The sequence below is a fragment of the Salvelinus fontinalis genome, chromosome 22 (genome assembly GCF_029448725.1).
Source record: "Salvelinus fontinalis isolate EN_2023a chromosome 22, ASM2944872v1, whole genome shotgun sequence".
Taxonomy (NCBI): domain Eukaryota; kingdom Metazoa; phylum Chordata; class Actinopteri; order Salmoniformes; family Salmonidae; genus Salvelinus; species Salvelinus fontinalis.
In genome coordinates, this window is record NC_074686.1 from 29,263,155 (window position 1) to 29,285,483 (window position 22,329).

A 22,329-nucleotide genomic window follows, 5' to 3' on the forward strand; every position below is an offset into this window, starting at 1 on the left:
AATTCCCCATGTTGCTGATCTAAATGCTATAGCGCCACCTGCTGGACTGGTGCTCATATAGCTTTACAATGTGACATTGACAGTAGTGTATTTTTAGAGGTTATGTGTCACTGTAAGTACACATGCACATTTTAAAACTACAGGTAATAATCACCCCAGAATAAATAATTCTGGATTGATGCAGACAAACATGACAACAAGTCTTGATAGATTATCCTCTGTTTTGCTGTTTATTTGGTTCTGAGAACTGAACGCGTTACAACAATGTGTTTCAATGAACACTTACAATTCAGTCAAGTAAGTTATAAGGTATGGTTTTGCAAACAGTGGGCCCCTTCAAGTTCTTTAAAGGGCATAGCTGTCATAGGCGGCTGAACATCATTCACTAGAGGTTAAAACCAAGGGGCAGTAAATAATACAGTAAACAAGCACACAACACTGATGTCTCAACTCACTTGTTCCAAAATGGGAAAGGCTTCAACTATTATGAAGACCTACAACTTCTATAAAGCTGCATCTGCAATGAGACTCAAGGATTTTTTGGAATGACTAGCAGGTCTTGGAGAGCCCATAACGACAATACAAGATAAAACCAATTGGTGCCAAGTATTTACATGCAACTTTGTCTATGTGGTAAAAATAAATAAATTGGTTATCCGCTTCAAGAACAATGTTTACAATGAACAATGCATGTTTCTGTTCTCAAAAGCTTTTCTCAAAACAAGTGAAACATATTCAAACCTGTTACTTTTAACAGTAACCTAACATTTCCCAACTATTTAATTTTACAATTAAATCTGGGCAAGAGAACTTCTCTGAACACGCTTAATTATTTTAAGGCCATTGATATAGAACTTAAACAGCAACAATCCCTGCTATTAGTGAAGCACCCAAGAGCAAGATCTAAAATCCATGAGCTGTGTCCACATAATGGGAATACTTTAGAGCAGTTATAAAAGAACACAAAGATATATGTAATAAATACTGCAGCTGATTATAATGATACAATGCAGAGGGGATGTATTCATTGGGACAACTTCAGTATACAATTTCTGGTGCTATCGAAATTCACTATACCTGTCGATACAAAAATAATATCACAACAATATCTTCCTGACCATTTTGGAGAGGTTGGGGTTAGGTAGAGAGGGGAAAACAGAAGAGGAATATCATGGGAAGACTGTCGGTAAAAGCCAAGAGGGAATCACTGTATTCCCATGTATTCAGAGGAAGAATAGAATAGGGGAAGAAAGAGAGTTCATTATGTATGGAAAACCTGGGTCATGCCTTTAAATAAATATCAATAGATGTGAAAGCATAGGATATATCAATCCTATATATATTATATATCAGACGAATGATCTATTGTTGTGAAAAGAATAAGAGGGATTATTGGCAAATAGGAGGGATGACATGATGACTGGTAAGAGAGGCATGGACAGTGTCAATCAGGGAGCAATGATAAACATGACTACATGGGGAAAGATAGGAGAGAGCCTAGGTCAAACAGTAAGTAGCGCAATGGCAAGATGGACATGGGCCATGTTAGGTTGGGAGATGCGTCAATCAAAGGTTATTAAGTGACTCTGATGTCCACTAAGTGAAGTCCAGATGTTAAACGATATGGTGAGAGATGTGTCAATCAGAGGGTGGGTGGTCAGTCAAGGGTGAAAAGCACAGGTGAACTGTCAGGCTGTGGGGTCATAAAGTTCAACACCAGATGAGGGCAGGTGCAAATGTCCACTGGTCACACTGGGGAGCAGAGCGAGGTCTGGTAGGTTGCTGAGACGAGTACGCAGCTCCTTCCGTACCTGGGTCACCCGTGCCAGCTTGTGCTTGTACTCCTGAAACAAGAGTAGGTATGAAGAGTGATGTGATATGTTTTGTACAACATACTTTGAGTGGGATACACTGTTCAATTATTAGACATAACCGTTCAGCACAATGGTTAGGGAAAGGGTGGGTTTACAAAGTAACTTGGGCACATCAGAGTAAACTGATGACATTCAATAATTTTGGTTTCATTGTGAAGTCCTATTTACTTTAAGTGGCATTAGAACATATTAAAGTATAGATTAGTGAGTGGAAACTGTGCTGTGCATTCTTTCTCCATAGTTTTATATTTTGTGTTAGGAATTGTTTCTTGAACTGAAAACTATCACCCTACATCAACCTCACAGCATTGATGGCAAGGGAAATATTTCTGAAAGAACTTTACTATAGCCATTCTGGCATTAGTTGTGAGCTATGAAATCCTTTCATTAAATTTGAAGTGACAGAAACTAGTGTTTGATCCAGTCATGTATTTACTACAGAGAAAAACCAAGGTGTTTCTCCTTACTGCCTATTTAAGTCAGTATAACTCATCTAACTATTTAAATACATGCAAATTGAGCATTAAATCAGTCAAATTAATAGTACAGTATGGGATAAATTCAACCTTCTTGGCAAGTCAAGGATATGCTAAGGCCTGTAACAAAGGCACAGTTTGGAAACAACCCCTTAACTGAAGTGTATGACTCCCCTACACAACTGGGTAAATACTAGGTCAACCCCCTATCCTCAGAATGGAAGAGTTAAACTACCCTGAACCCAGGGCACAAACGATTGTTTACACAGGTAGCCCAATTCTGATATTTTTCAATTATTGGTCTTCTGACCAATCAGATCAGCTCTGAAAGAGCTGTGACTGGTCAAAAGACCAATTAGAGGAAAATATCAGAATTAGGCTGCCAGTGTAAACAGACATGGTAAGTCAGAAAATAGCCATAGCCAATAGTCCTGACAGAAAGAGGCATGTGTTTAGAGAAAGGTGGTGGGCAACAAGTCCTGGGGAGCTGCAGCATTCAGCTTTTTCTTCCAGCCTGGCTCTAAACACCCGATTAAACAACATTTTCTATTAGGGGTTACCAAGTATTAGTGATTTGGTGTGTTAGTGCTGGGCTGCAACAAAAGCCTGCACATAATACAGCCCCCTAGGGCAAGTGGCCCACACCTGGTTTAGGGGCTTCACAATTCAAATTGAGGAAACCAAAATCATATTTGAAGACCAGTATAAATGGTCAATGAACACAATATACCCCTGCTGAACATGACTTCAGACACTTTTACTACCCCAGTATGAGTAAGAGTTTATAACACTAACCAGACCTAAATGCACTTAAAATAAATTAACAAATATCATGTGAACCTGTCTGTCATAACTTTGTGCATTGTGTAGAACTTTTAAACGGCATTCAATCCCATTTCTCTGGTCTACTTTGAAGCTATGAGCTCAATGGCTATTTCCAATGTAAAGTATTTGGGTTTAGATATACAAAAATATGTCATGTGTATGCTATAACATAACAGGTGAAGTTGAGTTTTATGCTTAAGAGTTTAATTTATTATTTAATACCATAACTCAAGAGGTCTATCAAATAGGACTGGAGTCATTCAACCCACCACCACCAATATGCACACAAGTAAAAGCAAATAACAGCACTCAGATTCATTTTTATTCTCTTTTTTTTTTCTTTATTACAAGAGATTTTTTGAACTGCAGATACATAGACCAGAATACTTGATCTTGCCGACTTCCTGTGGGTAAAGGCTGGACAGTTATGCATTCAGCAATTGCAAATACACACACATTTTACCTCCACCGTGTATTAGAAACCAATGGAAATAGATTGTAGTTGTTCTGCAAGTAATGGGGTGAGAAATGTCATCTTCACTAAAGCATTGTGGGCCTGTACTAATCATGTGGATGACAGCACTGGAAAGTGGAGAGAGGCATAATGACTTGAATCCTAACTTGAGGTAAACATCTAACTCAAACTGTTGTGCAAATCTCCCACTGACATCAATTCAGGATTAGCATGACAGCTCCAGTTAAGCGTGCATCTCAAGTTTGGACATGGCCAAATAAAAATGTTTTTGTCCCATTAAAGTTTTACTCAATAAGGGACAGAACATAATACTTCAGAAGTGTTGCTTGTGGCAAAATGTGAGAAGTCCACATTCAATTCAATTGGAAACATTCAAAGCACACCACCTGAAAGGCTGAGGGGATACAGGATACAAACTGAGGAAAAAGCCTGCTACAAAAACAGAACATGTGAGAGAGACAGAATGAAGCTGGAGAATGAAAAGAGTGTAGTGAAAAAATAGAGAGATGATTTACGCACTTCTAGTTTCTGCTCGTTCTGGGCCAGGCCATCCCTCTGGCTGTGTAGAAACAGGGTGAGCGTGCGTGTGAGCTGCCGCCGGTCATCGACCTCTGCCGCCAAACGTCCGCTGTAGTCTGCCAGCAGCATGCAAGCCTCCTCCACCAGCCTGGACAGGCGCTCGCCCTGCTCTTTATCTGAGACAGGGAGGAGATAAGGCTTTTATTTCAGCCGAATGGGTTAATTGCGACAAGTGAGTGTCTCCAATGATGACAAACGATATCAAGCACTGACAGGGTGGTTGTAATGAGCATTTAGGTAAATCGGGTGAGGACTTAAGAGCCTTTCGTTACGTCTCCAACCTAACAGCCCTTTGTCATTTGTGGCTGACTGAGTATTTTTAACATCTGTAAAATGAGTCTAGAAAGTAAAATGAGTCTAGAAAGTATTCAGACCACTTAACTTTTTCCTCATTTTGCTGCATTACAGCTTTATTCTAAAATTAAATATTTTCTTTCCCTCATCTACACACCTTAATGACTAAGTGAAAACAGGTTTAGAAATTTTGGGAAATGTATTACAAATAAAACTGAAATAAGTATTCAGACACTTGCTATGAGACTCAATTTACCTCAGTTGCATCCTGTTTCCATTTTACCTTTATTTAACGAGGCAAGTCAGTTAAGAACAAATTCTTATTTTCAATGACGGCCTAGGAACAGTGGGTTAACTGCCTTGTTCAGGGGCAGAATGACAGATTTTTACCTAGTCAGCTTGGGGATTCGATCTTGCAACCTTTCGGATAATAGTCCAACGCTCTAACCACTAGGCTACCTGCCGCCCCATTGATCATCCGTGATATGTTTCTACAGCTTGATTGGAGTTAGGGTTGGACATTTTGGGGAATATCCAGAGGTGGAAACTTTCCATGGTAAAGTATGTGAATTAATATTAATACCATTTAAAAATGTAGATATTTTTTGCATTGGATATATTTACCATATATGGAGACAAACATTTTACCTTAAGTGGACAATTGCAAATGATTAAATCCTTCCAATAGAAGTAAAAAAACAATTGTTACAAATTGAACTTTAATTAAATGACTTGACTCTTCACATGGGACGTTTTCACTGAACAAAAGATAATTTTGAATGATCCATCGCATCTCCCAAAAGTATTTTTAACATCTGTAAAATGAGTCTAGAAAGTAAAGCTTTGGTTGTCTTCCATGTCTTCTCCCTGGATCTCCTCAATGTCCACCTCTTGAACATCAGACTGAGGCCTCATGTCCCTTTCCAACCTTGAGGATGGCTCGTTGCCAGGCTCAAAAAGCCTCAAATTTGCCTGAATGGCCACCGATTTTTCAACCCTTGTATTGGTCAGCCTGTTGCGTGCTTTGGTGTGTGTTCCCAAACAAGGACCAGTTGCGCTCTGAGGCGGCTGATGTTTGTGGGATTCAGAGGATGATGGAGGCAACAGGGGAAATAGCCTCAGATCCACAAAGTCCCTTCCCCAGGTGGCTGATGAGATATGTTGGCACGACTGCCATACTGCATCTCCATCTCAAAGCCTTGCTTGGAAGTGTACTTCGCCAGACTGCCAAGAACCTTGCCCTTATCCAGGCCACGGTGGCGAGACACGGTAGTGATGACACCATAGGCCTTGTTGATCTCCAGACAGGATGCTCTTGCCAGCATACTTGGGGTCCAACTCGTACGCTGTGGCATGTATGGGCTTCAGGCAGAAGTCTTCACGCTTTTTGATGCATTTCAGAACTGCAGTTTCCTCTGCTTGGACCAACAGTGAAGTGGGCAGGGCAGTACAGATTTCTTCTCTTACATCTGCAAGCAGAGTCTGAACATCAGACAGGTTGAGAAAACAAAATCTCTTCCAATACACATTGCCTGTGAGCAGAGGTGAGTTGCATACACAGCTTGAGCAAGACATTCATCAGCATTTCTCTGACTACGTTCCTCTATTGAGTAAAAGAAAACAAAAAAACTTTGATTCCAGGAGGACCATGAGCTGTTGCTATTGATAGTGTCTGATTCATCATTTTCACCTCGAATAGAAGTAGAGGGACTTTTGTCAGAGGTTGCTTGTTGTGAGCGCTGAGGGAACTTTATGCACTTGGCCAGATGATTCTGCATCTTTGTTGCATTCTTCACAGTATTTGCAAATGTACATAGCTTTGCCTCCTACATTAGCTGCAGTGAAATGTCTCCACACATCAGATCGTGTCAGTGGCATTTTCCTGTAAAGATAAGGGGGAAAAATTGTAAAAAAACAAACAAATACAATTCCATGTACAGATATATAGTTAGGCAGTTAGATTAAACAACTCCTTTGTAAGATGAATGTTTTAAATTAAACATGTATGGAAACAGGTGAATTAACACTCAGTTAGCAGGCTCAAGCAAGCTAAAACCAACATGGTAGCAAAAACTAACTAGCAGAAAAGATTTAAACACACTTTGCTTTAGACTACTATTTTCATTTTTTTTTATCTTGTCTTAAAATATATTCACCTCACCCAGTATTGTAATCAAAACTTACCAGAAAGCATGTAGTCCTTGGCACAGACAGTGTAGTAGTGTGGGCTCAATAGCATCTCATTAGTGTGCAAGATCTTGAGAATCAGCTGTACATGTGATGAAAGAGTACACTGTGCATGCAGAGGGTTGCAATTCCATTGAATTGGGGATAGTTTAACCAAAATAAGCCACAAAAACTAGAATTGCCTTGTGTATCCCACTTTGATGAATTAAAACAAAATTCCCCAAACTTCAAAGGAAAGCTTCCGGAAATTTACCAGAAAGTTTCCGACCATTTGCAAACCTAATTGGAGTCCACCTGTAGTAAATTCAATTGATTGGACATGATTTGGAAAGGCACACCTGTCTATATAAAAGGTCCCCCAATTGACAGTGCATGTCAGAGAAAAAAACCAAGCCATGAGGTCGAAGGAATTGTCCCTAGAGTGCCGAGACAGGATTGTGTCAGGGCACAGGTCTGGGGAAGGGTACCAAAAAATGTCTGCAGCTTTGAAGGTCCCCAAGAAGACAGTGGCCTCCATTCTTAAATGGAAGTTTAGAACCACCAAGAATCATCCTAGAGCTGGCCGCCCAGCCAAAATGAGCAATCGGGGGAGAAGGGCCTTGGTCAGGGAGGTGACCAAGAACCAGACGTTCACTGACAGAGGTCCAGAGTTCCTCTGGTGATGGGAGAACCTTCCAGAAGTACAACCATCTCTGCAGCACTCCACCCATCGGGCATCTTTGGTAGTGGCCAGACAGAAGCCACTCTTCACGAAAAAAAAAGTCACATGACAGCCCGCTTGGAGTTTACCAAAAGGCACCTAAAGGACTCTCAGACCATGAGAAACAAGATTCTCTGATCTGATGAAACCAAGATTGAACTCTTTGGCCTGAATGCCAAGCATCACATCTGGAAGAAACCTGGCACCATCCCTACGGTGAAGCATGGTGGCAGCATCATGCTATGGGGAAGTTTTTCAGCGGTAGGGACTGGGAGACTAGTCAGGATCGAGGGAAAGACGAACGGAGCAAAGTACAGAGAGATCCTTGATGAAAACCTGCTCCAGAGCGCTCAGGACCTCAGACTGGGTCAAAGGTTCACCTTCCAACAGGACAACAACCCTAAGCAAAGAGAAAAGACAACTCAGGAGTGGCTTCGGGACACGTCTCTGAATGTCCGAGTGGCACAGTCAGAACCAGGACTTGAACCCGATCGAACATCTCTGGAGAGACCTGAAAATAGATGTGCAGCAACGCTCCCCATCTAACCTGAGCTTGAGAGTTTCTACAGAGGAGAATGGGATGCTGCCAAAGGTGCTTCAACAAAGTACTGAGTAAAGGGTCTGAATACTAATGGAAATGTGATATTTATAAAACTACGCAAAAACATCAAAAACCTGTTTTTGCTTTGTCACGATGAGGTAGTGTGTAGATTGATGGGGGGGGGGGGGGGGACGACAATTTGGTCAATTTTAGAATAAGGCTGTAACGTAACAAAATGTGGAAAACATCAAGGGGTCTAAATACTTTCCAAATGTACTGTATGTGATTGAGAAACTTGCTAATTGTAGGGCCAACTAATAGTCAGTTCAACAGTTAAACAAACTGTGTAAGTATGGTGTCTGTCGTAGATTTCAGAAGACACTAACACGCTCCCCGAAACATCAAAAACTAGGCTATACACAGCTAGGGCACTTGCAGGGGTCAGCACAGCAGTAGTTCAACGGTCAAGCCTCGCTCTGGAGTAGAACCACCCTCCTGACCACCCCTGCCAACAGCGGCACTCGGGAGCATTCCACAGGGCTGACTGTAGCTAGTGCAAGAGTGTGGGATAGAAGTGTATGCCAGGGCCCACCTGTGATCCTGTGCAGTAGTGACGTGTCCAGCACCTCAGCAGGCAGGCAGGAGATCCGCTGGCACAGCGCCGAGTCCCCAGTGGCTGCATTCTCCAGTTCCTGCAGGGCACGGATTAACTCTGCCGTCTGAGAGTGAGGGGTAGAAAAAGAGGGAAGGTGGAGAGTGAGGAAGAACAGAAGGAAGAAATGACAGATGGGGACAGATCCCCACCTTGCAGTTAGAAAGCAGGCCAAACATCTAAGAAAACAAGGAACTAACAAAGAAACTCTTCTTAAAGCCATGCGGATACAAAAAAACATCAAGTGGGATACGAAGAGGTAAATGCAACGACAGAAAGAACATCAGATCGGTTGACTGAACCTAGCCATTAAACAGCCCCCTCACACACAGTCCAGTCCACCCCCCTGTGAGGTCTTGGGTTGGCCTGTACCTGCGGGGGCTCTGCTGGGGAGCTCTGGGAGGCCAGGTCCTGGTCGTCCAGTTGAATCTCCTCATACAACCTCTTCTTGGTCTTCTCGCCCACTGTGGAACATGGATACAGGGTGAGCGCTCATGGGAAGATGACAACACACTGATATGAACACTATGTCACATCCTTTGACACTGGCCATGTCTGAATACACATACTTCCGTCCTAGTAGGCCAATTGAGTACGCAATTTAAAAAAAAGTTTAACAGAATGTGACATAATGATCAATAAGATCTAGGGATGCGCTGCCGAAATCAACGACTAGCAGGAACAACGCAGTAACTTCACTCATTCCCAGTATAAGAAATTCCTTTTTTAAATTTTTTTTTTACTATGTGAATTTTCTAAAATCAAGTGTTTCAAAATGCCAGGATGTTCTACTTATTTCATATCGTCATCTAGTAGAATTTGATTCACACTTTTCCACAATACATTGGAAGAGGTGGGCTGCCCTAGTGCTTGACTACTTGAAGAGAACTAGGGCCTAACAAAAACTAGGCTACTTAATTGGGAAGACGCCGAATAGCAAAGCTTCTGCCGAGGTGTTCAAATGTAGGCCAAGTACTTTGTTCTCCTTAAAATGATCGAGAATGGCATCGTAGGCTACATATTTGAAAAAATAAGTTTTATTTTTGTGCACACTGAAAAGTGTTTGTTCTCTTGGCCTTAGTAGGAGCTTTTAAAATGAAATACTAAAGCATCTTGATTTCTGAACGCATCGGCGACTCAGGATGTGGCTGCGTTATTGATGTCATGTTAAAATCTGTTTTTTTGATTTGAACATATGGAGAGTTACATTTTTGTAGGCTAGGTTACCCAATTAGATGTATGATCAAGCCTTAGCAGTCATTCTGAAATCATCCCCTATGATCAGTGCTTTAGTTTATTATGTTGCTGTCAAGCGGTTCGGAATTTGTGATGCACCCAATCGTCCATGTTTTTCCTGTGCAATAGCCTTTTGCTTTGAACAAGTTTCAGTGTGTGTACTAGGCTATTTGATATAATTTGTATGTTACAGCAATTTGGTTTCACTTATAAATGTTGAAATGGAACCAAATTCAGTTCGTCTTCAAACTTTTTTAAACAGGATAGATGGGCTATATGGTTTACTATGGTATAGGTCGGTTAGAGGCAGACTGAGTAGGCCTATAAAACTCAATTCCTATTCTTTTCAGAGTTTAGAGAAATTAGCTCACTTCCAATCTGGTTATCAGGCTGGTTAACGCAATGCACATCTGTCAAAATTGGAAAGAAATCCGCCCCCACTCAGCCCTGCCCCTCATTAAGGATCTCTGTACTTTGCTCCGTTCATCTTTCCCCATCTTTCCTGACTAGTCTCCCAGTCCCTGCCGCTGAAAAACATTCCCAAAGCAAGCTGCTGCTACCAATATCACACTTTACTGTAGGGGTAGTGCCAGGTTTCCTCCAGACGTGACATTTGGCATTCAGGGCAAAGAGTTCAATCTTTGTTTCATCAGACCAGAGAATCTTGTTTCTCATGGTCTGCGAGTCCTTTAGGTGCCTTTTGGCAAAATCCATGCGGGCTGTCATGTGCCTTTTACTGAGGAGATTCTTCCATCTGGCCACTACCATAAGGGTTTGATGGGTGGAGTGCTGCAGAGATGGGAGAACCTTCCATAAGGACAACCATCTCCACAGAGGAACTCTAGATCTCTGTCAGAGTGCCGATCGGGTACTTGGTCACCTCCCTGACCAAGGCCCTTCTCCCCCGATTGCTCAGTTTGGCCAGGTGGCGAGCTCTTGGTGGGTACAAACTTCTTCCATTTAAGAATGATGGAGGCCACGGTGTTCTTGGGGACATTCAATGCTGCAGACATTTTTGCTACCCTTCCCCAGATCTGTGACTCGACACAATCCTGTCTTGGAGCTCTACGGACAATTCCTTCTACCTTTTGGCTTGGTTTTTGCTATGACATGCACTGTCAACTGTGGGACGTTATATAGACGTGTGTGCCTTTCCAAATCATGTATAATCAATTGAATTTGCCACAGGTGCTCCAATCAAGTTGTAGAAACATCAAGTATCAATGGAAACAGGATGCACCGAAGCTCAATTTCAAGTCTCATGGCAAAGGGTCTGAACAACTAAGGTATCCGTTTTAAAAAAGATATAAAAAAAATAAAAAATAAAAAAACAACCTGTTTCGCTTTGTCATTATGGGGTATTGTGTGTAGACATGAAAATAATATTTAATCCATTTTAGAATAAGGCTGCAATGTAACAAAATGTAGAAAAAGTGAATGAGTCTGAATACACTGTTTTCAGATCAGAGTAGATGGAAGAGGCCAGGGCAAGGAAAACACTTAAGACTATGTACACACCCGAGGTGTCCGTTGGTTAGGAGGGTACTTACACAGAACGTGTGAGAGCTGGTCCAGCAGGTTGTTCTCATACACAGCTCTCTCCTGCCAGATGGACAGAACCCGGCCCAGCTGTTTCTTACATCCATCCTCTCCATCCCTGCACACACACATCCAACTACCATCAGAAGGCTCATGCTCCAAAATCACGACAATAGCTAAAACAGCGGGAGTCAGGTTTGATTATCTCACCTGGACACGTGTTTGAAGGCATCAACGATGACAGGAGCAAAGTCCTGGGTGAACTCGGGTCCTTTCTTCTTGCTGTTCTGGATGACATCGTTGGCAAGGTAGAGGAAGGTGAGCTTCCGGGATACCTTGGCTGCAGACAGATCACAGTCAAGTGTGGGAAACAGTCAAAGCAGAGTGATCTTACACAAAGCAACAGAGGCAAGTGTCAAATGCTCCTGCTGGGTTTCAACTCAGGATACCCTTTATCCCTTATTTTACTAGGCAAGTTGACAGAACACATTGTCATTTACAGCAAGGACCGGGGAAATAGTTACGGGGGAGAGGAGGACTCAGGCAGACTACACATGACTAACTTAGAACCCAGGTGTTATATAGCTCTATTGTAGGAGGTGGATCTGCCTTGAGGGTTTCTCCCCCTGAGCAATCAGCCTAAGTAAACAAAAAGCTGGCCATGCCCGTCCCTGGTTATTGTCGTGAGAGAGCAGCTGGACATGCCCATCCCTGGTTACTGTCGTGAGAGAGCAGCTGGACATGCCCGTCCCTGGTTACTGTCGTGAGAGAGCAGCTGGCCATGCCCGTCCCTGGTTATTGTCGTGAGAGAGCAGCTGGACATGCCCGTCTCTGGTTATTGTCGTGAGAGAGCAGCTGGACATGCCCGTCCCTGGTTATTGTCGTGAGAGAGCAGCTGGACATGCCCGTCCCTGGTTATTGTCGTGAGAGAGCAGCTGGACATGCCCGTCCCTGGTTATTGTCGTGAGAGAGCAGCTGGACATGCCCGTCCCTGGTTATTGTCGTGAGAGAGCAGCTGGACATGCCCATCCCTGGCTACTGTCGTGAGAGAGCAGCTGGCCATGCCCGTCTCTGGTTATTGTCGTGAGAGAGCAGCTGGACATGCCCGTCTCTGGTTATTGTCGTGAGAGAGCAGCTGGCCATGCCCGTCTCTGGTTATTGTCGTGAGAGAGCAGCTGACATGCCCGTCCCTGGCTACTGTCGTGAGAGAACAAAATCAGCCCAAAGTGAAACTACTAGGCTCTCTCACCAAGCCATTGCCCTGTACACCCCCCACACACACACACACACACACGGTGTCAAGGGCCCCTAAGAGGACATTTTAAGAACTACACACCACATCCATTTAAACCCTGTTCCATTAATGCTTGTGTCAAGAAAGGAGGTCCTACTCGTAGCCTTTGCAATGGCTTACGGCTTTGATAAAAGTTAAAAAGGTTACATACAAATTTAAATCTACCGCCACTGTACCGTGAACTTGTGGCATTGAAGGTTTAAGCACAGACTGTACACAGCACAAAAGACTTTGTAGCTGTTCATAAGGACTTGAAGCCAGAGTTAACCCTGTGTGACATTGTTAGTGATCGCATTCAAAACACCAGTGACAAAAGAAACAGTGATGACAAAGAACACTACAAAAATGAGAGCACAACTAACCATGAGTAGACTACAGGCAGGGCAATGCTAAGACATCAGATACATTTTTGGAAAACGTTTCCTAAGAGTCACTTTGCAATCATTTTGAACAGATGCATGAAGCATATAGGCTATAACCTACCACTTGATGATGACGCCATTCCATTCCACAAGTCATTGGACGAAGGAGTCTTCTGTACAGGGGAGTTTAGTTCATGTCTGAACATGAACGTGCAGCGCATGCGGTACAGTTTTGGAAGCGTAAGGACGGTATCTTTCATATCAGCGAGAAATAACAATTTAACTAAAAGTTAAATTGATACACACCTTCATAGGGTTAGTGTTCCCGGACGGCCATGACTCCATGTTACAGCGAGTGTTTACGGAAGACCGAGGGACTACATAGCACGCCGATCACCTGTGTGTAACGGCAGTCAGAAACATGCTGCAACTGAAAAATACAGTTGGTTGCAACCGCGATAAAGCTGGTTAAAACAATTATGCATTTGTACAATTATTTTGATGTGATGAAACCAAAAAAAGCGATTTACAATGAATAAAACGCAACAATTTCAAAAGATTTTACTGAGTTCATAGAAGAAAATCAGTCAATTGCAATACAGTAATTAGGCTGTAATCTATGGATGTCACATGACTGGGACTACAGATATGCATCTGTTGGTCACAGATATCTAAGGAAAAAATTATAAAGTAGGGGGCGTTTTCTGGAACAGAAAACCAGTTAGTATCTGGTGTGACCATTTGCCTCATGCAGCGTAACACATCTTCTTTGTATAGAGTTGATCAGGCTGTTGATTGTGGCATGTGGAACGTCCCACTCTTCAATAGCTGTGCGAAGTTGCTGGATATATTGGCAGGAACTTGAATGCTGTCGCACGTGGCGATCCAGAGCATCCCAAACATGCTCAATGGGTGACATGTCTGGTGAGTATGCAGGCCATGGAAGAAATTACATTCAGCTTCCAGGAATTGTGTACAGATCCTTGTGACATGGGGCCGTGCATTACCATGCTGAAATATGAGGGGGAGGATGATGAATGGCACGACAATGGGCCTCAGGATTTCGTCAAATTGCCATCAATAAAATGCAATTGTTGTCTGTAGCTTAAGCCTGCCAATTCCATAACCCAACTGCCACCACAGGGCAATATGTTCAATGTTGACATGAGCAAAGTGCCCACCCACACGACACCATATGCCATGTACAGTTGAAACGGATTCATCCGTGAAAAGCACACTTCTCCAGCGTGCCGGTGGCCATGGTAGGTGAGCATTTGCCCACTGACGCCAGTTCCGACGCCAAAGTGCAGTCAGGCAAAGACCCTGGTGAGAACGACGAGAACGCAGATTATCTTCCCTGAGACAGTTTCTGACAAGATTTCCCATGGCAAAACACCAAAACTACCTGCCAAATTCTACAAAACGACATTGGAGTCAGTTTATGGTGGAGAAATTAACATTCAGTTCTCTGGCAACAGCTCCGGTGGACATTCCTGCAGTCAGCATGCCAATTGCGTGCATTGTATGACAAAACTGCACATTTTAGAGTGGCCTTTTGTCCCAGTACAAAGCGCACCTGTGTAATGATAATACCATTTAATCAGCGTCTTGATATCCCTGTCAGGTGGATGTATTAACTTGTAAAAATGAGAAAGGCTCACAAAGAGGGATGTAAAGAAATTTGTGCAAAGTTAGAGAAATAATCTTATGGGAAAGAACATTTCTGGGATCTTTCATTTTAGCTCATGAAACAGAGAACCAACACTTCATGTTGTGTTTATATTTGTACAGTATGTTTCTAGAACCGTAAAGCAATTGAGAATCGATTCACATTTAGATGTAGTATTTACAGTGCATTCATAAAGTATTCTGACACCTTAACTTTTTCCACATTGTTACGTTACAGCCTTATCCTAAAATGGATTAAATTGTTTTCCCCTCAATCCACACACCATAACAAAGCAAAAAACAAGTTTACATTTTTGCAAATGTATTAAACATTTACTTAATCACATTTACATAAGTATTCAGACCCTTTACTCAGTACATTGTTGAAGAACCTTGGCAGCGATTACAGCCTCAACTTTGGTTTGACACCTGTATTTGTGGAGTTTCTCCCATTCTTCTCAACAGATCCTCAAGCACTGTCAGGTTGGATGTGGCGCATCACTGCACAGCTATTTTCAGTTCTCTGTCCTGTTGGAAGGTGAAACTTTGCCCTAGTCAGAGGTCCTGAGCGCTCTGGAGCAGGTTTTCATCAAGGATCTCTGTACTTCGCTTCGTTCAACTTTGCCTCGATCTTGACTAGTCTCCCAGTCCCTGCCGCTGAAAAACATGCCCACAGTATGATGCTGCCCCGAACATCCTTCACCGTAGGGATGGTGCCAGGTTTGCTCCAGACGTGACACTTGGCATTCAGGCCAAAGAGTTCAATCTTGGTTTCATCAGACCAGAACATCTTGCTTCTCATGGTCTGAGATTCTTTAGGTGCCTTTTGGCAAACGCCAAGTGGGCTGTCATGTGCGTTTTACTGAGGAGTGGCTTCCATCTGGCCACTCTACCATAAAGGCCTGATGGGTGGAGTGCTGCAGAGATGGTTGTCCTTCTGGAAGGTTGTCCCATATCAAAAAGAGAAAGCTGGGAGCCCTGTCAGAGTGACGATCGGGTTCCTCGTCTCCTCCCTGACCAAGGCCCTTCTCCACCGATTGCGCAGTTTGACCAGGCGGCCAGCTCTAGGAAGAGTCTTGGTGGTTACAAACTTCTCCCATTTAAGACTGATGGCTGCCCATGTGTTCTTGGAGACCTTCAATGCTGCAGACATTTTTGGTACCCTTCCCCAGATCTGTGACTCGACACAATCCTCTCTTGGATCTCTACGGACAATTCCTTCGACCTTGTGGCTTGGTTTTTGCTCTGACATGCACTGTCAACTGTGAGACGTTATATAGACAGGTGTGTGCCTTTCCAAATCATGTCCAATCAATTTAAATTTGCCACAGGTGGACTCCAAGTTGTAGAAACATCAAGGATGATCAATGGAAACAGGATGCACCTGAGCTCAATTTCAAGTCTCAAAGCAAAAAGGTCTGAATACTCATGTAAATAAGGTATCCGTTTTATTTAATACATTTCCTAAAATTTCTAAAAGACTGTTTCAGCTTTGTCATTGCGGGGTATTGTGTGTAGATTGAGGGGGGAAAATGTATTTAATACATTTTAGAGTAACACGCTGACCAGACCACATGTTGATTTTCTCCACCCACAGACGCGATCAGGACACGCAGTTTGAAATATCAAAACGAACTCTGAACCAGATATATTAATTCCGGGACAGGTCGAAAAGCATTAAACATTTATGGTAATTTAACTAGCTAGCTTGCTGTTGCTAGCTAATTTTCCCTGTGATATAAACATTGTGTTGTAATTTTTTATTAAATGCACATGGTCCTCCACTCCGACAATTAATCCACATATAAAAGGGTAAACGTTGGGTTCAAGTAATCTCTCCTCCTTCAGGCTTCTTCGGACTCTATGGCGGTTGGCAACCAACTTTAAGGTGCATTGCCACTACCGACTGGGGTGTGGACCTCAGCTCAACTTTCAATCCCCCACATGGGAGAAGCGGGACTTGCAGCCCATCAAGCATCACAAATAGAACCAAGTTCTATTTTAGTGCCTGGATACGCAGACGCTCGTGAGCAGTGTGGGTGCAATGATTGAATAACGTGTACATTTCTTGACGTGAACGGTGTGGTCAGCATGTAAGTCTGTAAAGTAGCAAAATGTAGAAAAGGGAAGAGGTCAGAATACTTTCCGAATGCACTGTAGCTGCCAGAGCCAGTCTTCCTCTGAAAATAACATAGGGTCCTTGGACCTTAAGGAGACTAACATTACTCCTTAAGAACATCTTGAGCTAGCTATAACCCACTTAGATGTACATTTTTTATGGGCAGCAACACTGACCTTAGTTCACCCTGATATTAAGTAGAACATACTAGGAAATGTGACAGTGAAGGTAAGTCCCAATGTGAGAGGTTCTACCTGGTTTTATGACTCAAATGAGTAGATAGCTAATAGTTACTGCATTCTCATTTACTATCAGAGCAATCACTCCAATGACCCAACTTTGAGTTATAGGGAATTCAAAAAGTATTCATACCCCTCGAATTAAAGCCCAAATTCAAAATTGATTTTTTTTCTCACCCATCAACAAACACATACAAATTAACCCATAATGACAGTTTAAACAAGATTCTGTTGTCCGAGACAAATTGCACTCGTTGGCCTGAATGTAAATCTGTGTAAAGAAGATTGCCCTTCCCTGCCGCTCCCCATCTAAATTCAGAGTTTGAGTAAATATGCAAGGAAAACCGTGAGAAAATCTTCGAATCCAGTTGTGCAAAGCTGATTCATACCCAAGACGACTCAAAGCTGTAATCACTGCCAAAGGTGCTTCTACAAAATACTGACTCAGGGGTGTGAATACTTATGGAAATCACATTTCTGAATTTCATTTAATACATTTGCTACCATCTATTTGGAATTCAGGCTGTACCAAGACGTGGAATAATTCAAAGGGAATACTTTCTGAAGGCACTATTAACTAGGCAGTTAACTAAATTGCAACTTCATAAAGGACTTGAGGTAACGTTACCTAGCTAGCCACTGGCTGGCTTGACTGGGGCCTCGTGCCAGTCTTGTTGTCCATTCAAGCAATACCTTAGCAGGTTGATTGTTAACCGACTATCCACAAACACCGTTCCAGCGAGCTAGAACTAGCGTTATTGTTAAGTTTGTTAACTAGCTTGTTAGTAAGCCTTTATTTACACTTAATTAGTTAACTACTGTAAGCTAGCTACACAATTGACAAACAAGTTGGCTAGTTAGTAAAGTATCCAACCGCCAGTAGCTGACAAATTGACGTTATTTAGATTACGTTAGATAAATTGACGACACTTAGTAGATTGTGATGTGGCCAACGACATTTGGTGTTTGTTTACTTGCAACGGTTAGCCATCTAGCTAACTAAGTTACTAACATTGCTTGTTCAGCTAACAGTAGCTAGCTAAAAAGCTTGCAAGCTAACTAACCTTGGCAATTGTTCGTTAACATGTTAGCTAGCTACACTTGATATGAATGACTACACGGTCATATCTAAATAGAAGAGACATGTTAATATTGATGAACATACTTTACCTATAACTAACTAACATTACCTTTTTTCAATTCGTTGAACCAAACGTGGACGATGGTCTTAGAGTGTTTTCTATGATGGATAAGCCAAAGTGACAGTGTCTGAACACTTTGTTGGGAGTTGCTAAGCTCCGAAAGTTTCTTCTCCAACGCTGCCTCTGAAAAAGCTGACATGTCGACGACTTTTGGGGAAAATAGATATTGGATGCTAGCTAGGGCCTACAGCTAGCTAAATTAGCAATCTGGCTAGCACGCGATATGCTTGTGCAAAAGCTGCAGCCCTGCAATTGTGTACGGACGAAGGTAGGATCAATTTGCCCTCTTTATTTACGTGGACGTCTGTTTCTGTATTTAAAAATATCCAACCCTGCAAGTGTGTACGGACAGAGGCAGGGTCACTTTGTCCTCTTTATTTACATGCACGTCTGTTTCTGTATTTCCATTGGTTCATTCTAGAATGAAGGCGGGATGTGGCTATTAATGCGCACCACGTTGCATTCTTTTTACGTTCTCGTTACATTCTCATGAACTGTGTTAGCAGCCTGGTCTCATGGACTAGAAATATCATAGTAAACGTAATACCGAGATACCAATTAGTCTAAAATGTTATGTTTGGTATGGTTACAAAACACAGAAACTTACTTTTAACCCGTCTGTCTGTATATTTCAAGATATGGCATATTTCCCAACTTGGAAATCAATCAATCTGCCATCGTTAATACAATGGAAATATCTAATGATTTACTATTTAAATATTAAAAGTGTGTGGGCTACAGAGAGAAACAAAATGGTGCAGTTTCAGGCCATGTGGCAGAAAGTGATGCAGGCATTGGAGATGGGTGTGTGTGATAGTGGGTCAAGGCAGGTGTGATATAGTTGATGTTTGAATGATGTTGTCGTTTGTATGTGTATGGTTTGTATATTTTATAAAATAAAAAATATAAAGAAGGTTAGTTAAAGGTGCAATATGCTCGGTGTTGTTGTTTTTGTCACACTGATTTGCTTTATCTTGGCTAGGTCGCAGTTGTAAATGAGAACTTGTTCTCAACTGGCCTACCTGGTTAAATAAAGGGGAAATAAAAAATGCAGAAATCACTCTGCCATTTCGTGGTTGCAAATGTTTATGTGATAAATCAAGCAATGTATAGTGTAGAGAATCAATGTACGATCTACATCTGAAATATATTTTCAATAACCAAAAATGTTTTATTTTCAGCTGTTTGAAGCTGGTGTACAAAACCAAAAGTAAAAGACGCAAAAACTAAACTTAAGAACGGGAAGCATACAAATAGTGCACATAGAACAGATTTACCTCTTCTTAGACTTACTTTCAATGAGAATGACAGCTCTATAACTCACATTTCTATGTGAATTTGGTCGGGTCACCCAAAAAGTTATATGTTGCAGCTTTAAGGCAAAAACGAAAGTAGGGTGGTGGGTCAGAGTGGTGGTTGGTTGCATATTCAAATCTCATAATGGACAACATTAACATTTTAGCTATTTAGCAACTTTGCAACTACTTACAAATGTTTTTCTACTTTGCAACTACTTAACATGTTAGCTAACCCTTCCCCTTTAACCTAACTCCTAATCCTAACCTTAACCCCGCCCTAACCCTAACTACTAGCATAGCTAACGTTAGCCACCTAGCTAACATTTACGTTTACATTTAAGTAACATTGGATTTAAGTTTACTATGTTATGTCTACCACTGAGTCCTGGTTAGTGTTAGATTCCTACTGTACAGTGGCTTGCGAAAGTATTCACCCCCTTGGCATTTTTCCTATTTTGTTGCCTTACAACCTGGTTAAAATAGATTTTTGGAGGATTTGTATCATTTGATTTACACAACATGCCTACCATTTTGAAGATGAAAATAATATTTTTTATTGTGAAAAAAACAAGAAATAAGACAAAAAAACAGAACTTGAGCGTGCATAACTATTCACCCCCCCCAAAGTCAATACTTTGTAGAACCACCTTTTGCAGCAGTTACAGCTGCAAGTCTCTTGGGGTATGTCTCTGTAAGCTTGGCACATCTAGCCATTGGGATTTTTGCCCATTCTTCAAGGCAAAACTGCTCCAGCTCCTTCAAGTTGGATGGGTTCCGCTGGTGTACAGCAATCTTTAAGTCATACCACAGATTCTCAATTGGATTGAGGTCTGGGCTTTGACTAGGCCATTCCAAGACATTTAAATGTTTCCCCTTAAACCACTCGAGTGTTGCTTTAGCAGTATGCTTAGGGTCATTGTCCTGCTGGAAGGTGAACCTCCATCCCAATCTCAAATCTCTGGAAGAGTGAAACAGGTTTCCCTCAAGAAGTTCCCTGTATTTAGCGGCATCCATCATTCCTTCAATTCTGACCAGTTTTCCGGTCCCTGCCGATGAAAAACATCCCCACAACATGATGCTAACAACACCATGCTTCACTGCGGGGATGGGGTTCTCGGGGTGATGAGAGGTGTTGGGTTTGCGCCAGACAAGGCATTTTCCTTGATGGCCCAAAAGCTTAATTGTAATCTCATCTGACATGAGTACCTTCTTCCATATGTTTGGGGAGTCTCCCACATGCCTTTTGTAGAACACTTTGCTTATTTTTTTCTTTAAGCAATGGCTTTTTTCTTGCCACTCTTCAGGCTTAAAGTGGTCCTATGGACAGATACTCCAATCTCTGCTGTGGAGCTTTGCAGCTCCTTCAGGGTTCTCTTTGTTGCCTCTCTGATTAATGCCCTCCTTGCCTGGTCTGTGAGTTTTGGTGGGCGGCCCTCTCTTGGCAGGTTTGTTGTGGTGCCATATTCTTTCCATTTCCAATAATGGATGTTCAAAGTTGCTGAATTGTTTTTGTAACCCAACCCTGATCTGTACTTCTCCACAACTTTGTCCCTGACCTGTTTGGAACGCTCCTTGGGCTTCATAGTGCCGCTTGCTTGGTGGTGCCCCTTGCTTAGTGGTGTTACAGATTCTGGGGCCTTTCAGAACAGGTGTGTGTATATACATATACATATACTGAGATAATGTGACAGATCATGTGACACTTAGATTGCACACAGGTGGACCTTATTTAACTAATTATGTGACTTCTGAAGGTATTTGGTTGCACCAGACCTTATTTAGGGGCTTCATAGCAAAGGGGGTGAATGCATGCACCACTTTTCCGTTTTGAAATTCTTTCGAATTTTTTTAAACAAGTATTTTTTTCATTTCACTTCACCAATTTGGACTATTTTGTATATCTCCATTACATGAAATCCAAATAAAAATCTATTTAAATTACTGGTTGTAATGCAACGAAATAGGAAAAACACCAAGGGAGTGAATACTTTTGCAAGGCACTGTATATGTTGCAACGTGGAAAGATAGTCACAGTTGAAGCAGAATATTGGGGATGGCAACATGATTTGATAAAGACTTGGGTGTAGAAGACCAAATTAATGATTTCAAGAGATCATTCAGAAAACAATCATTAAAAAAACATGCAAAGACATTTGATTGTAGCGTTCCAACAGCTGTGGGGAAAAAATAACACTGGCTGTGATGAGTACTGTAAGTGGATGAGTAAGGGAAGGATTGAACAGTGTTATCAACCAACTACATTGTGGTCAGATGTTTACTAAAATACAGTATATGATTGATTGAGCAGCAGTCCAGAACCCTCATGTTCAGTCACTTTTTGAGGAGGAGTAGTGATTCGACCAACGTGCAGCGGGTTGTGAATACATAATGATTTATTAGACAAACGACGAAACACGAAAACAAACACTTGGAAAGATTTACAAAATAACAAAACAACGTAGACTGACCTGAACTTAAGAACTTACATGTAACACGAAGAACAGACTACACAAAAACCGAATGAACAAACATACCGAAACAGTCCCGTGTTGCGCAACATACACGGAAGACAACCACCCACAACAAACAATGTGAAACAACCTACCTTAATATGACTCTCCATTAGAGGAAACGCCAAACACCTGCCTCTAATTGAGAGCCATACCAGGCAACCCATTAACCCAACATAGAAAACACATAACATAGACTACCCACCCAAATTCACGCCCTGACCAATTAAACACATACCAAAACAACAGCAAACAGGTC

The 22,329-nt window shown here is 42.0% G+C and overlaps 1 protein-coding gene across 1 annotated transcript; it reads right to left on the bottom strand.

Moving 5' to 3' along the window:
• Nucleotides 1–207: 207 nt before the first annotated feature.
• LOC129820156 (regulation of nuclear pre-mRNA domain-containing protein 1A-like) lies at nt 208–18,669 on the bottom strand. Its single transcript, XM_055877102.1, has 7 exons — nt 18,251–18,669; nt 11,589–11,718; nt 11,390–11,496; nt 8,976–9,067; nt 8,544–8,670; nt 4,170–4,345; nt 208–1,844 (listed from the first exon to the last, which is right to left on the bottom strand). Exons 1-7 carry the CDS (start codon nt 18,399–18,401, stop codon nt 1,689–1,691), a joined length of 939 nt encoding a protein of 312 aa, XP_055733077.1. The 5' UTR covers nt 18,402–18,669; the 3' UTR covers nt 208–1,688.
• Nucleotides 18,670–22,329: the final 3,660 nt, after the last annotated feature.